This window comes from Staurois parvus, unplaced genomic scaffold, assembly GCF_062004578.1.
Source record: "Staurois parvus isolate SC_StPar_1 unplaced genomic scaffold, SC_StPar_1.0 ptg000315l, whole genome shotgun sequence".
Taxonomy (NCBI): Eukaryota; Metazoa; Chordata; class Amphibia; order Anura; family Ranidae; genus Staurois; species Staurois parvus.
This window is the reverse complement of record NW_028318111.1, coordinates 4,835,837-4,851,322: the sequence shown is the minus strand read 5'-3', so window position 1 is coordinate 4,851,322 and position 15,486 is coordinate 4,835,837. Positions and strand designations below refer to the sequence as shown.

Below are 15,486 nucleotides of genomic sequence, written 5' to 3'. Positions count from 1 at the left end.
CACGAGGTATGATGGCATATCCAGTTTCTGGGAAAACCTTATCTGATAAGCAGAAGCACGGTCGACATGGTCAGCTGATCAAAAGAGAATAGGACATTGCGCAGGATTGTGACCCAGAATAAGAAAACAACCACTGCAAAAGTGACTGCAGAGCTCAATCTGTCGTCCAAAGCCCGTGTCCACAAAAACTTTGTGGAGGGAACTCCATAAGCAAAACATTCACAGGCAAGCTGCAACTGCCAAACCACTAGTGACCGATATTAATGCTCAGAAGAGGACAGCATGGTGCAACACCCATAAATCATGGACTAGCAGTCAATGGAAGACTGTCATATTGTCTGTAAAATCGAGCTTGACACTTTTCCCAACCGCCTTGCCTGTTTACATGTGGCGAACACAATCCTGGTTTGGAAAGCCATATCTTGGTATTCTGCAGGCCCCATCATCAACTTGGAAGGCAAAGTCACTGCCAGCGACTATGTAAAAAGTTTGGGCGACCTTGTCCACCACATGGTGCAGACATGGTTTCCTGAAGACTGCACCGTTGACTGCGCCCAGATGATAATGCTCCGATTGACACAGCTGGCTTTTTTCAAATTGTGGTTTGTTGAGCATGCAGATGAAGTCTTACATCTTACCTGGGCGATGTAGTTGCCAGACCTTAATATTGAGCCACTATGGTCAATTTAGGAGAACAAAGGTGGGGCTTGTTTTCTGCCTCCGGCATCTCTGCGAGAACTGGAACGATTTTGCATGAAGATTGGTATCCAATTCCATTATCCACCATCCAAGACTTATATTTGTCAATTCCCAGGAGAATTCAGGCCATCTTGGATGCCAAAGGCAGTCCAACACCATATCGGGTAATAGTTTTGTTCTTTTACCTGGTGTTTCCATAATTTTGTCCAACCCCCTGTACATCTTATCTGGTAGGCCAGCTGTTATTTATTGCTGGGGCAGAGATACATGTGCCAGTTCTGGTCTCTACATGTATGCACAGGACAAAAGTTAATGATACTTGGGCACCAAAGACCTTTTTGGGCTCCCTTGCAACAGAATGACCTACGTCTGTCTGTTTCCATCCCGTCTGCCTGCTTCTATACTGCCATCTAGTGACTGCTGCGCCATGTTGTTGAAGCCAATCTTGCCGGTTGCAATGTCTGGGAAAAAAAAATACTTCACCAATGTTATCAGCCTGTACCCGCTCAGCCACATTTCTCTAAACTTCCTTCCATACAATAAGCCATCAAAATTCTATGATTATAATCCTATCAAAGTTCTTTTATGTGAGATGAAGTGGCCTTCTAAAATGTCCCCCCTTACAGATCATTCAGTAGGCACTTTTTTTTACTTTAGGTCTGTTCAGCCATGTGGGTTTCCGGGACGGGGAGAACAAAATGTGCGCTCGAGTGACTTTCTTTGCAGCAGAGTGTAAAGAGTCCCTTTTTATGAAATGTCATGTGATACTTGGAGAATATCCAGACTCTGAGCTGTGTACTTGGAGTGGCACGCACAGACCTGGAGAGCCCTCACAAAGTCCGCCTGTGACCCCGGGTGACTCAGAAATTTCCTGTGTGCTGGCAGTAGAGATTTTTTATTCCTTCCAACTTTTGTGAGATGAGAAAAATGGACATTTTTAAACTACCACTTTTCTTTTCTTTTTTTTTCTTTTTTTTAAGGCAGTGTGACACACTTGCCACACTTTCATGTTTCTGTATTTTCATATTGGCAAAGTGAAGGTCAGGATCACTAGCAGCCAGACTAAAGTAGTATTCCCCCAACCCCCCCTTTATTTTCTTGGTAGACTGAACCATATAGAATAGTGATTGAATGTGGGTTTGGATTGACCACAAGGAAAAAAACTGAACGATTTCAAAATAATTGCCCCATAATTTCACCATAAACCAGCCACGACCAGGTGTTCCTCGCAAGATTTCTGACAGAGGAGTGAAAAGAATTATCAGAAGTTGTCAGAGCCAAGAACCATTTGAGATCTTCAGAAAGACCTGGAATTAGCAGATACAATTATTTAAAAGAAAACAAGAAATAGTGCACTCAACCGCCGTATGCACGCTTACCACACAAGACTCCATTGCTGAAGATAAAGCATGTTGAAGCTCGTTTAACGTCTGCTGCACAACATTTAGACAAGCCTGTAAAATACTGAGAGAATATAGTCTGGTCACATGAGACCAAAATTGAACTCTTTGGATGCCATAATACACACCATGTTTGGAGGTCAAATGGCACTGCACATCACCCTAAAAACACCATCCCAACAGTGGAGGTTGGAACATTGTGGTGTGGGGCTGTTTTTCAGCATACGGCACTGGCAACCTTCATATCTTTGGAAGGATGAATGGAAAAATGTACCAAGACATTCTTGATAAAAATCTGCTGCCACCTACCAGGATGATGATGAAACGAGGGTGGACCTTTCAGCAAGACAATGATCCCAAATACAAAGCCAAGGAAACTCTCAATTGGCTTCTAAGAAAATAAAGCTACTAGAATGGCCCAGCCAATCGCCTGACTTGAATCCAATAGAAAATCTATGGAAAGAACTAAAGATCAGAGTTCATAGAAGAGGCCCATGGAACCTTCAAGATTTGAAGAGTGTTTGTGTGGAAGAATGGGCCGAAATTACACCTGAGAAATGCATGCGACTAGTTTCTCCATACAGGAGGTGTATTGAAGCGGTCATTACCTACAAAGGATTTTGTACCAAGTATTAAATTTAAGTTAGTGTATTCAATACTTCAATTATTATTTGTTTTGGTTTCTTTGTATGGATTGCATGGGTTGTTACCAACATGTAAAAATTTCATGTCAATAGCTCCTTTAGAAATATATTTACTAAGCCAAATGGTGACGCGTTCAATACTTATTTTACCCGCTGTGTGTGTAATAGATTTACAGTTGTGTTCAAAATAGTAGCAGTCAGACATCACTAACCGGATCAATCACTGTTTTTGGTAGAGATGATATTTCTACATGGCAAATAATTTCCTAGCAGGTGTAGTAGAGTAATAGAAATCCAACAGACCCAACAGTCATGACATGCATGCTGCTGATTCTGTGTAATTGAATCACTAATTGAAAGGGGCGTGTTCAAAATAATAGCAGTGTGGAGTTCTATTAGTGAGGTCAGTCATTCTTTGAAAAACAGGTGGCAATTATTGCCCTTATTTAAGGAAGGAAGGCAGCAAATGTTGTACATGCTGGTTACAGTGCATTTCTGTCTGAAATTCTGAAGAAAATGGGTCGTTCCAGACATTGTTCAGAAGAACAGCGTACCTTGATTAAAAAGTTGATTGGAGAGGGGAAAACATATGCAGAAAATGATCGGCTGCTCAGCTAAAATGATCGCAATTGCTTTAAAATGGCAACCAAAACCTGAAACGTGGAAGAAAGCGAAAAACTACCATTTGAATGGATAGAAGAATAGCCAAAATGGCGCGGACTCCGCCAACAATCAGCTCCAGGAAGATGAAAGAAGGTGTAAAGTTCCCTGTGAGGACTGTTACAATTAGAAGACGCCTATGTGAAGCCAAGCTATCTGCAAGAAGCCCCCGCAAAGTCCCACTGTTGAAAAAAAGACGTGCTGAAGAGGTTACAATTTGCCAAAGGGCACATTGACTGGCCTAAAGAGAAATGGCGCAACATTTTGTGGACTGATGAAAGTAAGATCGTTCTTTTTGGGTCTAGTGGCCGGAGACAGTTTGTCAGACGACCCCCAAACACTGAATTCAAGCCACAGTACACTGTGAAGACAGTGAAGCATGGTGGCGCAAGCATCATGATATGGGGATGTTTCTCATACTACGGTGTTGGGCCTATTTATCGCATACCAGGGATCATGGATCAGTTTGAATACATCAGAATACTTGAAGAGGTCATGCTGACTTATGCTGAAGAGGAAATGCCCTTGAAATGGGTGTTCCAACAAGACAACAACGCCAAACACACCAGTAAACATGCAACATCTTGGTTCCAGACCAACAAGATTGACGTTATGGAGTGGCCAGCCCAATCCCCGGATCTTAATCCAATAGAAAACTTGTGGGGTGACATCAAAAATGCCGTTTCTGAGGCCAAACCAAGAAATAGAGAAGAACTGTGGAATGTAGTCCAATCATCCTGGGCTGGAATACCTGATCACAGGGGCCAGAAGTTGGGTGACTCCATGCAACACAGATGTACAGCAGTTCTCAGAAACAGTGCGACTACAACCAAATATTCATTAAGTGATTCAAAGGAAAGCAAAATCTTCAAACATTTTTCATTTTATATAGTGAATGTTTGAGTTTGTAAAGAAGAATACAAACACTGCTATTTTTTTGAACAGTCTAATATTCACTTTTCTTCAATTTTTTAGAGTAACAACACAAATTTGATCTATTTTTCTTCATGTTTTGATTTGGAATAGAATGTGTAGTGTTCCCAATGCATTTGTGTGGATGGAAGTAAAAGCTATTAGAAGGATTTTGAGCTTTATTCACTTTTTTCAACACACTGCTATTATTTTGAACACATCTGTGTGTGTATGACTGACCATTGGGGAACTCGGCACTGCTGGAGGGCCCGGAGTCGGTAGGGGGCCCCATGAGATGCCCCTGGTACATTTTTCATAGGCTTTTTTGGGTGCGGTTTGAGTGTGGGTGAGGACACGGGCCCCATGATCCCCTGTTGCCCGGGGGCCCCATGAGTTGTCAGTCCACCCCTTTTTGTTTTTTAATGGTTTGTACTTTGTATCAGAGTATAGTGCCAGCTGCTTTTTTGTTTTTTGTTTTTTATTTACTTTTTGCCTTGGCGCAGATTTGCATTTATTTATAGTGTGCTAAATAGCTTGAACATTGCTGCCCAGATATTCATGAGTAATCCGGATACTTTTGTTTCAGCTCTTCGTTGGCCTCGGATTCCCCTATGAAGGGCCGGCTCCGTTGGAAGCCATTGCAAATGGCTGTTCTTTCCTCAACCCCAAATTTGGTCCACCAAAAAGTAGTAGAAATACGGATTTCTTCAAAGGGAAACCAACTCTACGAGAGGTGAGTTATTCAGTGCTGTGTAATGCTGTTTTCTCAATCTAGGACATTTCTTTCACAATCTTTTTGTCATTGAAAGAAAAGTCAACAACCTACAGCAAGAACAAAGATGGAATGTGACATTGAGTATGATGCTAGATATCAAAATGGAATGTCCATCAATAAGGCAAAGTACAACAATGAGTAGCACAGCTGATGTTCCTAATAGTAGTTTTTCACCCCCAAGGTGGTGGTGGATGCTGCTGGTGGTAGTTGAAATGCCTATTGGCTGTTTACACCAAAATTTGAAGTGGTGATGAGGCTAGGTGGCGATTAGATCCAGAGCAATATTTAGGACTGGCGTGCGTGAGAATCTCTAAATGGAAAGTAATGCAAGTATATGGAAAGATCGCCAAGTGTTACATTTCGTCCGGATAACTATTTTTACTGTACCTATTTTTTTTTTTTTTTAAATCCCTCTTATGTTCCTTCTCTTCTCCTTCTACTCTTCCTTTTAACGTATGCATTCTCCTCTCTGCTTCCATATTGCCTCTCTTTTTATATAACTATCAATGCACGGTTATAGGACTGTACCTGGCCAAAACATTACCGTTGGCAATTTTTCCATATGCTTGCACTATATAAATGCACTGTATAGTTTGGTTCTCACCCCAGGGCATTTTGTATCAGGACATTGCAGACATTAAAGCATGTTTCCACTTTTGCAGTCAAATTTGAGAACCCCACTATGTTTGTGTTCCCATTCATGCAGCATGCCTGAAAAATGTTTTTAAAGCGGAAGCTTTAAGCTGCCTTCCAAAAAGGAGTCATTTGGGGGATATTTGTACTGTCTTGCCATGTTAGGCTCTCAAGAAATGAGATGGGCCATCAGTAGCTCAGGTGTGATCAATTTTCAATGATGGGTGTCATAGTTTGCAGACTCAGACTCTGTCACGCAGAACAAATAATATACACAGATATGGGTTATTTTTACCAAAGAAACATAGCAGTACATATTTTGGTCAAAGGTTTTATGAAGAGAAATTACATACTTGCAAATTTTTATACTAAATTAAGAAAAACACATTTTTATTTTTCAAAAATGCAGTTTTGTTTAGTTTATAGCACAAAAAAATTAAAACTAGTGGTGATTAAATACTGCCAAAAAGAAAGCTCTATTTGTCTCAAAAAATAAAAAGTTCATATGGGTACAGTGTTACATGTCTGAGTTAATGTCATTCTAAGTTTGATAATGCTGAAAGATGAAAATTGGCCTGGCAAGAAGGGGGTCAAAGTATCCAGTAGGTGTTTAAAAGGTGCTTTAGATTTCCTATCATAGTGAGGGCCTACCTAAACAGTCTGTTCAACATATATCCAATCAGAGGCCCTTTCATTGCCTAGTTTGAGTCTAAAGTGGCAGCCATTTTGGAACTGAACCAAGCTTTCTGAAAAAGCGACCAATTTCACTAGGAACTGGGAAAATTACTGTAGCGTGAAACATAATGTCCCTAGTTGATAAACTGTATTCATTATCTTGAACTGGATGGACTGTTGTCTTTTTTCAGCCTGACTGTTGGTCCACTGTGCTTCAGGTGAAACTCAAATTAGAATATTGTGGAAAAGTTCATTTATTTCAGTGCAGCAACTTAAAAGGTGAAACTAATATATGAGAGACTCATTACATGCAAAGCAAGATAGTTCAAGCCGTGATTTGTCATAATTGTGATGATTATGGCTTACAGCTCATGAAAACCCCAAATCCACAATCTCAAAAAATTAGAATATTGTGAAAAGGTGCAATGTTCTCGGCTCAAAGTGTCCCACTCTAATCAGCTAATTAAGCCATAACACCTGCAAAGGGTTCCTGAGCCTTTAAATGGTCTCTGTCTGGTTCGGTAGGAATCACAATCAGGGAAAAGACTGCTGACCTGACAGTTGTGCAGAAAACCATGATTGACACCCTCTATAAGGAGGGAAAGCCTCAAAAGGTAATAGCAAAAGAAGTTGAATGTTCCCAAAGTGCTGTATCAAAGCACATTAATAGAAAGTTATGTGAAAGGGAAAAGTGTGGAAGAAAAAGGTGCACAAGCAGCAGGGATGACCGCAGCCTGGAGAGGATTGTCAGGAAAAGGCCATTCAACAGTGTTGGGGACTTTCACAAGGAGTGGACTGAGGCTGGAGTCAGTGCATCAAGAGCCACCACACACAGAAGGATCCTGGATATGGGCTTCAAATGTCGTATTCCTCTTGTCAAGGCGCTCCTGAACAACAAACAATGTCAGAAGCGTCTTACCTGGGCTAAAGAAAAACAGACCCGGTCTGTTGCTCAGTGGTCCAAAGTCCTCTTTTCTGATGAGAGCAACTTTTGCATCTCATTTGGAAACCAAGGACCCAGAGTATGGAGGAAGAATGGAGAGGCACACACTGCAAGATGCTTGAAGTCCAGTGTGAAGTTTCCACAGTCTGTGTTGATTTGGGGAGCCATGTCATCTGCTGGTGTTGGTCCACTGTGCTTCATTAAGTCCAGGGTCAACGCAGCCGTCTACCAGGAGATTTTGGAGCACTTCATGCTTCCTTCCGCAGACGAGCTTTATGGGGATGCTGACTTCATTTTCCAGCAGGACTTGGCACCTGCCCACACTGCCAAAAGCACCAAAACCTGGTTCAATGACCGTGGGATCACTGTGCTTGATTGGCCAGCAAACTCGCCTGACCTGAACCCCATAGAGAATCTACGGGACATTGCCAAGAGAAAGATGAGAGACATGAGACCGAACAATGCAGAAGAGCTGAAGGCCGCTATTGAAGCATCCTGGTCTTCCATAACACCTCAGCAGTGCCATAGGCTGATAGCTTCCATGCCACATTGAGGCAGTAATTGCTGCAAAAGGGGCTCAAACCAAGTACTGAGTACATATGCATGCTTATACTTTTCAGAGGTCTGATATTGTTCTATGTACAATCCTTGTTTTATTGATTGCCTGTAATATTCTCATTTTCTGAGATTGTGGATTTGGGGTTTTCATGAGCTGTAAGCCATAATCATCACAATGATGAAAAATCACGGCTTGAACTGTCTTGCTTTGCATGTAATGAGTCTATCTCATATATTAGTTTCACCTTTTAAGTTGCATTACTGAAATGAACTTTTCCACGATATTCTAATTTTTCGAGTTTCACCTGTAAGTACACTTCATGCAAACATTCAAGCAAAAAAAAACCTGTGCAGCACATCTCTGCATTAAATACACATTTCCCTTTTTTTATTCCTTTAAAAACACTTCCAAGTACAGAATACACATTTACCTGTCAAATCCATTGAGCTCCTAATTTTGAGCTAACAACTCTGCATCTGCTCATTAAAATCCTAAGCAATGTTGTCATCCCGGCCTCAGTTCCCACCTGATGGGCTACAAAAAAACACCACCTCCTTATCTCATCTCTACAACAGAGGGAATGGGTTCTGTAGTGCAGCAGGGGAGATCTCAAGCAGGGCTGACGACAATGCTTGGCATTTCAGTGCTTCAGAGTTGGTACTTCTACTATTGGAGACAAACTGTGGATGTATTGCAGAGATGTCGGTTTTTGTTTTTTTGTTCTTTTTTCATTTATTTTATTTTGGCCAGACATACACTTAAAACGTTACCAATGATGACACAATGTTTTAGAGGTGCAGTCTCCTTTTTGGCTTCCCAGCTTAGCTTCATGCAGTATTAGTTGTATGCAGAACTTGTAAGACCTCGAGCTGCATGCTTGTACCAGGTCAGTGATTTATTTGGTAGAGAAGTCATTATCAAGAGGACAGCCCCAGAACCTGCACCCTCAAAAACAAGTTATTTCTAGCTGCCTCTCTATATTTTTCCTAATAGCTTCACTTTGAAGTTAAGACTTGCTTTTATTGAAGTTGGGAACTGGAAAAAAAAAGGTGCTGTGGAAAATGCTCTCAGACAAGCACCTTAGTGAAGGTGCATCTTTATTGGGTGAGACAAAGTAGCAAATATAATAAAATTGACCAGCCTGAAGTGGACAGTGTGACTTCAATGGACGGCCCGTCCGCTCTGAGGGGAGCTGAGATCAGAGAATGCTCCTGTCGGCTTCAAATCACGTGGTGTCAGCGTACCAGTGTCCTGGGTGGTGTCACCATGGCAAGCGAAGGCAGTGTCCGGCGTTGGCTTCAGCTGGGAGCATATGTAGGGTTACCAAGACGACATGTTTCGCGCAGTTGCGTGAGACTTGACAAAGCGCAACTGCGTGAAACATGTCGTCTTGGTAACCCTACATATGCTCCCAGCTGAAGCCAACGCCGGACACTGCCTTCGCTTGCCATGGTGACACCACCCAGGATGCTGGTACGCTGAGACCACGTGATTTGAAGCCGACAGGAGCATTCTCTGATCTCAGCTCCCCTCAGAGCGGACGGGCCGTCCATTGAAGTCACACTGTCCACTTCAGGCTGGTCAATTTTATTATATTTGCTACTTTGTCTCACCCAATAAAGATGCACCTTCACTAAGGTGCTTGTCTGAGAGCATTTTCCACAGCGCCTTTTTTCCAGTTCTCTTCATCATGCATATGATTAACAAGGCAGCAGTGGTGAGCTCATGATTAACTGTTCACATGTTTCCACCTGGAGTGGCCTCTCTCTGCTCATTTGTATGAGTTTTCCTTTATTGAAGTTGATAACACTTTCCTATTGCCCATACACTGGCGTTTTCACTTCCTGGACTGAAAGTGAAGGGAAATCTCCTTATAGGCACTCACAGCAATACATTCTTTATAAAGGTTCTAAAGTTTCCTCAACCCTATTGCTGCTTGTGGTTTTTAAGGAATGGTTTTCCCCTTGCTCTCTGTACAGAAACCCATCAAATAAAGAATAGGGAGATTCACCCTCCTTCCTTGTACTCAAACCCCATCATTCCTACCTCTGACCAAATTAATCGGGACTCTTCTCCAAATTGAGTTCAGGTGTTTTCAGTAAAGGTTACTGTTAATACTGAAGAATACAAAGACATTTTAGACAATTGCACATCCCCATCTTTGTAGAAGGCTTTTTTTTCCTATTCCAGTATGGATGTATACAAAGCCACTGTACCTTGTGCCTCATTTCCTGTACGGAACCCTGCCAAATAGGAAATAAGGGGGAATTTCACGTTTCTTTTCCAATCAAATAGATACAGAATGGGGAGATTTCTTGTCATGGTCCTCTACTTAAACCCATCAAATGGACATGGAATTGGGAGATTTGCCCTTCCTGTAATAAGCCTCATCAAAGAGATGTTGAATGGGGAGATTTCCTCTAACTTTCTGTAATTAGCCCCATTTTATAGATAGGAAATAAGGAGGTTTTTCTCTCATTTTTTGTTCTGACACCTACCAGATAGAAAGTGAGAAGGGCTCTCACAAATGGGGACACAGGAAGCAGTTTAGAAAAACTTACCAAAGGTTCTAACCCTTCCCTGCTCTCTAGAAAATGAAATATTTCTTCTTTAATCCTAACCCACAGACATGCTTTATCTAATTGTAAAACCTTTTCTTCCAGCTCACGTCTCAGCACCCGTACGCCGAAGTGTACATTGGGAAGCCTCACGTCTGGACGGTGGACATCAACAATCCAGAAGAGGTTGAGAAGGCAGTGAAGGCCATACTGAATCAAAAGGTTCACCATACTTTCAGATGCTGATATTTTTGTTGGTCGTTCCTCTGTGTGCATCACTTTGGGTTCAGGGTTCGATGTAATGTTGACGTCCACTGGCCCCACCCACTTTTTTGTACCTTTTTTTTATCACAGGTCTTCCGAGCTAGGACATAAACATTAAAATACACCCCCTGTCAAACAGACTACTAATTACATCCAGAAAACAAGCAACCTGCTCAATTTACCATTAACCTGACTTGTATATATTTTACAGCCGTCAGATTCAGCATACTTTTCACACTGTGGCTGTAAAGAATTGTAGCCTCATGATTTTGTGCTGCAAAACATTCATTGTTGCTGCAGTGTGTGTGGGTTACAGAGAGGGTGGTCCTTGAACCAGGGAACACACTATCTTGTAATTTCTCGCACTGTGAATTGGGACCCTTCAGCAGATACTAGGAACAACAAGATTTCATTAGTTGGACAGCCCAACTGCACAGCATGAGGATTGGAGCCAATACAATTTTAAAAGCAATCTGCCACTGAATCAACCTAAATGGGACCTGTTGTTGGGAAATGTCACACTCTCTGCCTCGTCCAGTCAGTGTACACTTTGCATTCATTCAGAAAATGCAAAGCATCCTCTAAATGGCACCCATGTTGAGCGGCCAACAGTGGGAAGTTACTCAGCATGGGACCCCGAAAGCTAGTGAAGATCGCTGTAGTAGTGGTGTGTAATACAGTGATTTCCAGCTGCCAGGGGCATTGGCCAGGTATGGTGTATGCATAGTTACATTGGTCCAAGCTGGAACAATGTAACTATATAAAAATATCCATACCTGGAATTCTTCTTTAAAGTGGTTATAAAATCAAGACATGTTTTAACTTGATGCAATCCCTGGGTTAGGGTAAATATTGTCTCAATCAATGTTCCTCACACCATGAAACCCTCTAATATCTGAGTTCTATCTTGATCCAGTGCTGTGCCCATCTGCAGAAGTGCTGATCTTTGCTCCTGAACTCACAGGCCAAATTGAGAGCAATGGGAGCCATTGCTGTCAGTCACATCCAGTGAGGAGAGAGCGGTGGGATTGGGGTGGGGGGCCCGAGCTGTGCTGTGCTCTGTGTGTTTGTGGATGCATGTAAAACAGCTCAGAAGCACACCCACACGGCCTCTTACCTCCTTTTCTGGGGTCCCCAGCCAGTGTTCCCTGCTCCTCCCCTCCTCGGTGTACCCCCATAGCAAGCTGCTTTCTATGGGGTACACCCAGGAGGGGAAGAGCAGGGAGCACCAGCTGGGGACCTCAGAAAAGGCGGTAAGGGGCCACTCTGTCCAATTTTAATTGCACAGAGCAGGCAAGTATAAATCTCCTTTATTTTAGGGAAAATACCTTACAATCATAACTCTGAATGACACAGGGATTACAATTGCTCCACTAGGCAAACACTGTGGCACGAGGGTAATCACTTTGCTCTGAATAGGCAATGACAGATTCACTTTAAGCAAAACTCCTGTCATATGTGAAAAAATCTAATTAAGTTGTGTTCATTACAAAAATCACTTTATCCTATCAGAACTAGGATATATCCGTCTAGAACTATACCGTTATTATGCTATATTAATAGTTTGAAGAATTGCCTTTCTGGAAATCGCTATACTAGACAGGCGGTTAGAATGACAAATATTTTAGGATAGGCGAGTTCAGTCCTGACTGGAAAGTCTTATTGAACTCGACCAAACTGATCGATCTTTGTTGTGTATATCACTTGCAATGAATGTATGATTTGTTGTTTTTTTTATAAATGCCAATAATTCATATTTTTATAAACACAACAGGGATTGGTAAAGTGGAACTTTGCCCAAAAGGAATGGAATATATTTTTGCAGGAGGTGGGCAAAGCGGATACCTGGTTTTGACAGGCGCCCACTCCCACTTTCAGTTGGATTGCTGCAGCGGATCCACTGGAAGTTCCGCTCCCCTTCCCTGCACGCAGTCTTCTGGGACTTATCACAGGTGTAAGGCTACGGGACCATTCACAAACTGCAGCTGGTTGTAAAGCCGCAAGGAGTCAGTCAGCTAGCTGCCCACAGTTAACATGCCAGCATCGGGTGTCTGAAGACCGGTAAAGAACTGATCTGGGTGAAGACAGCGCTGGATACTTGGGCAGGTGAGTAAATGTGTATTAACAGCCAGCAACTACAGTTTTTGTAGCTACTGACTTTTAATTTTTGCTGAACTAACTGAAGCTCTTCTTAAAGGAATGGTTTTAGGTATCTAAGATGTTCTTGCCAGCACTGTGTATGTGCCAAGAAGATGGGCCACCCCATGGGATGCTTGGTAAATACTGGCTTTTGTGAAGGGATAAGTCCTTTAATAAAACCGAACACTCAGTAAAATCGTCAGGTTCTGCTCTGTTAGCACAAGAGAGTCAACTCTTGTACTAAAATATTAATCCGGTTTCACTTGAGCTGCTGATTGCTCCTTGAAGTGACAAATGAAGTTACACGGCTTTTGCTCTTTACAGAATGAACCTTACCTGCCCTACGAATTCACATGCGAGGGCATGCTGCAGCGGGTGAACGCCTTCATTGAGAAACAGGTAAGCGCAATCATCCTACCTGGCAAAGAGATGAGTCAAATGGCATGACAACCGCCTGGGTCAGTTAGGTTCAGCACAGACATGTCAGTTTTTTGAGTTAAGGTATGCTTAATATACGAAGATTTCATTGCTATTTACAGTTTTGTTTTAGCACAAAAGAAATCTTTTTTTTTTTTTTTTTTTTCTCTCTTTTCTTTTTTTTACGATTATGGATGTTCTGAGCTTGGGGGTGTAAAGGATAGGGTGATCTCTGTGCTTAGGAGGGTGTAAAAGGGGTGACCTCTGTGCCTAGGGATATAAAGATCATGGGTGATCTGTTCCTAGGTGGGTGTAAAGGTTAGGGGTGATCTCTGTGCTTTGAAGGGTGTAAAGCAGGGGTATAGAATTAGAACTTGAGGTCCAGTCAGTAATATTTTCTTCCAGCAGAGGTCCAAATCGCATGTTTGTGTCATGACTCAGATTCTTCATATCACAGCTTCCCTCTCTTCTTAGTCTAGATTCCCATCTCTGCAGCTGGGGAACGCACTCAAAATCACACGTCTTCGACCCACAGAGGAGTGCACTGCATTTTAGCAGATGTTCAGGAGTACCCCCACATATTTCCACCTGTGGCCCTTTCACGCACGCCAAACCGCATATCGCCACGACACCAATTTAAAAAAACAGGGTTGAGGACTGCTTTTCCTGCAGTCCTTGTGGGTAGTGCAGCCTATTAAATGGGCTGATCTACCCACAACATGTGTGCATAAATGTGCCTGTATAGACCTAAACATAGGCTCATATCACAGTTCCGTTCTTTTATCAGTGTTTTCATTCCCCCTTCACATCGGTTCGTTGGGCCTTCATATCAAGATTCCCCCCTCCTTCACAGTAGTGTTCTCAGCAACCCTGTCACATTCCCCCCCTTCACCCCTTTCAGAGTAGTATTCTCACACTCCCTTGACATAAACACCCCCTAACAGTACACCCCCCACCTCTTCCTTGCAGTGTACTCTGCCCCCTCTTCCTTGCAGTGTAAACTTTCCCTTTTCACATCATACCCCCTTCATATTGCTGCTCTTATGCCCCCCCTTTCACTTCACTATCCCCCTTACTGTCCTACCTTACACAGACAGGAGGGTGGGGGGCACAGCACGTCTGAACAGAGGGTGGGAGCTGCAAGCTGGTGATTGTTTGCCAAGACCGCCCAACATCCTAGCAACCAGTCACCTGCTTGTTAACTCGAACAGCTCCTGCCCTCTGTCAAGAACTCTCCAGCCTCCCACCATGGGCTCTTTGAGGATGACAACGGTGATAGCTGGGTGAAGAACCGGCTCGTAGCCTCCCTGGCCTCCCTGGCGGTATTCCTGAGTGTAGCTCGGGGTAAAGTTTCAATACCACAAGCGGTAACCCCGAGCTACACTCGGGAATACCTTGCAGCGCTGCTCTGAGATCTGTTCTTCTCTTACCTTGTCCTGCGCTCCCGCGATGTCCCTCCTGCAGTGACCCCTGTAATGTCCTCCGGCGGATGCCGGCATCTGTCTTCTGGGTTCCGTCCCCTGCGACGTCAGGACGTACGGGGGACGGAACTGCGGGAAAATTTGAAAATGACAAAAAGTGACATTCACTAAAATAACATAGTATAACATTACTGTATCAAAGCATTTCACATACATTTTGTCCCGAGTGCTTTGTCCTGTGCCCTGCCTGCATTTTTACTGTTCTTTCTGCCTGGAAACTGAGAAACGTCCATGGCATCCAAAAAGTTTCCCTTTAGGTCAAAATCGGTTTTAGACCGGCTAGAGAACAGCGATAGTAAATTAGAACCACTTGCAGAATTGAGTGATAATGATTCGTGGGGGAAATTCGTCATCAGACACTGAAAACAATTTTGCGACTAAGCTCAGTGATGTGCGAACTTGGCGCTATATTTCAAATTTCAGTGTTTTTGGTTTGATTATATTATTGAATTAAATGTATTATATTATTTTTATGATTATTAAATTATTTGATTTCGTGTTTCAAATTTTAACATACCCGGGATGTTTACTAGACTCTTGTTCGGACAGATTTCAGTGAGTTATTCCCAAAAATTACAGGCCTACAATAAAAAAAAAAATACATATTTCCATGCAAAAAAAGGTACCACATTGAGCACAGAAATCTGAACTTAATCAGACCGCTAGGGAGGTTCAATGGCACGACCTCTGCAGTCCAGATGGGACAGTGATCGGATCTGGGCCACGA

General features: G+C 42.7%; 1 protein-coding gene across 1 annotated transcript in view; it reads left to right on the top strand.

Annotated features, from left to right (window-relative positions):
• The window catches only part of MGAT5 (alpha-1,6-mannosylglycoprotein 6-beta-N-acetylglucosaminyltransferase), a 183,546-nt gene that overhangs the window by 150,496 nt on the left and 17,564 nt on the right, over positions 1–15,486 (top strand). Inside the window, exons 12-14 of the mRNA XM_089683607.1 lie at positions 4,902–5,048; positions 10,564–10,680; positions 13,186–13,260. Coding sequence (XP_089539733.1) covers positions 4,902–5,048; positions 10,564–10,680; positions 13,186–13,260 — 339 coding nt within the window. The remainder of the gene's footprint in view (positions 1–4,901; positions 5,049–10,563; positions 10,681–13,185; positions 13,261–15,486) is intronic.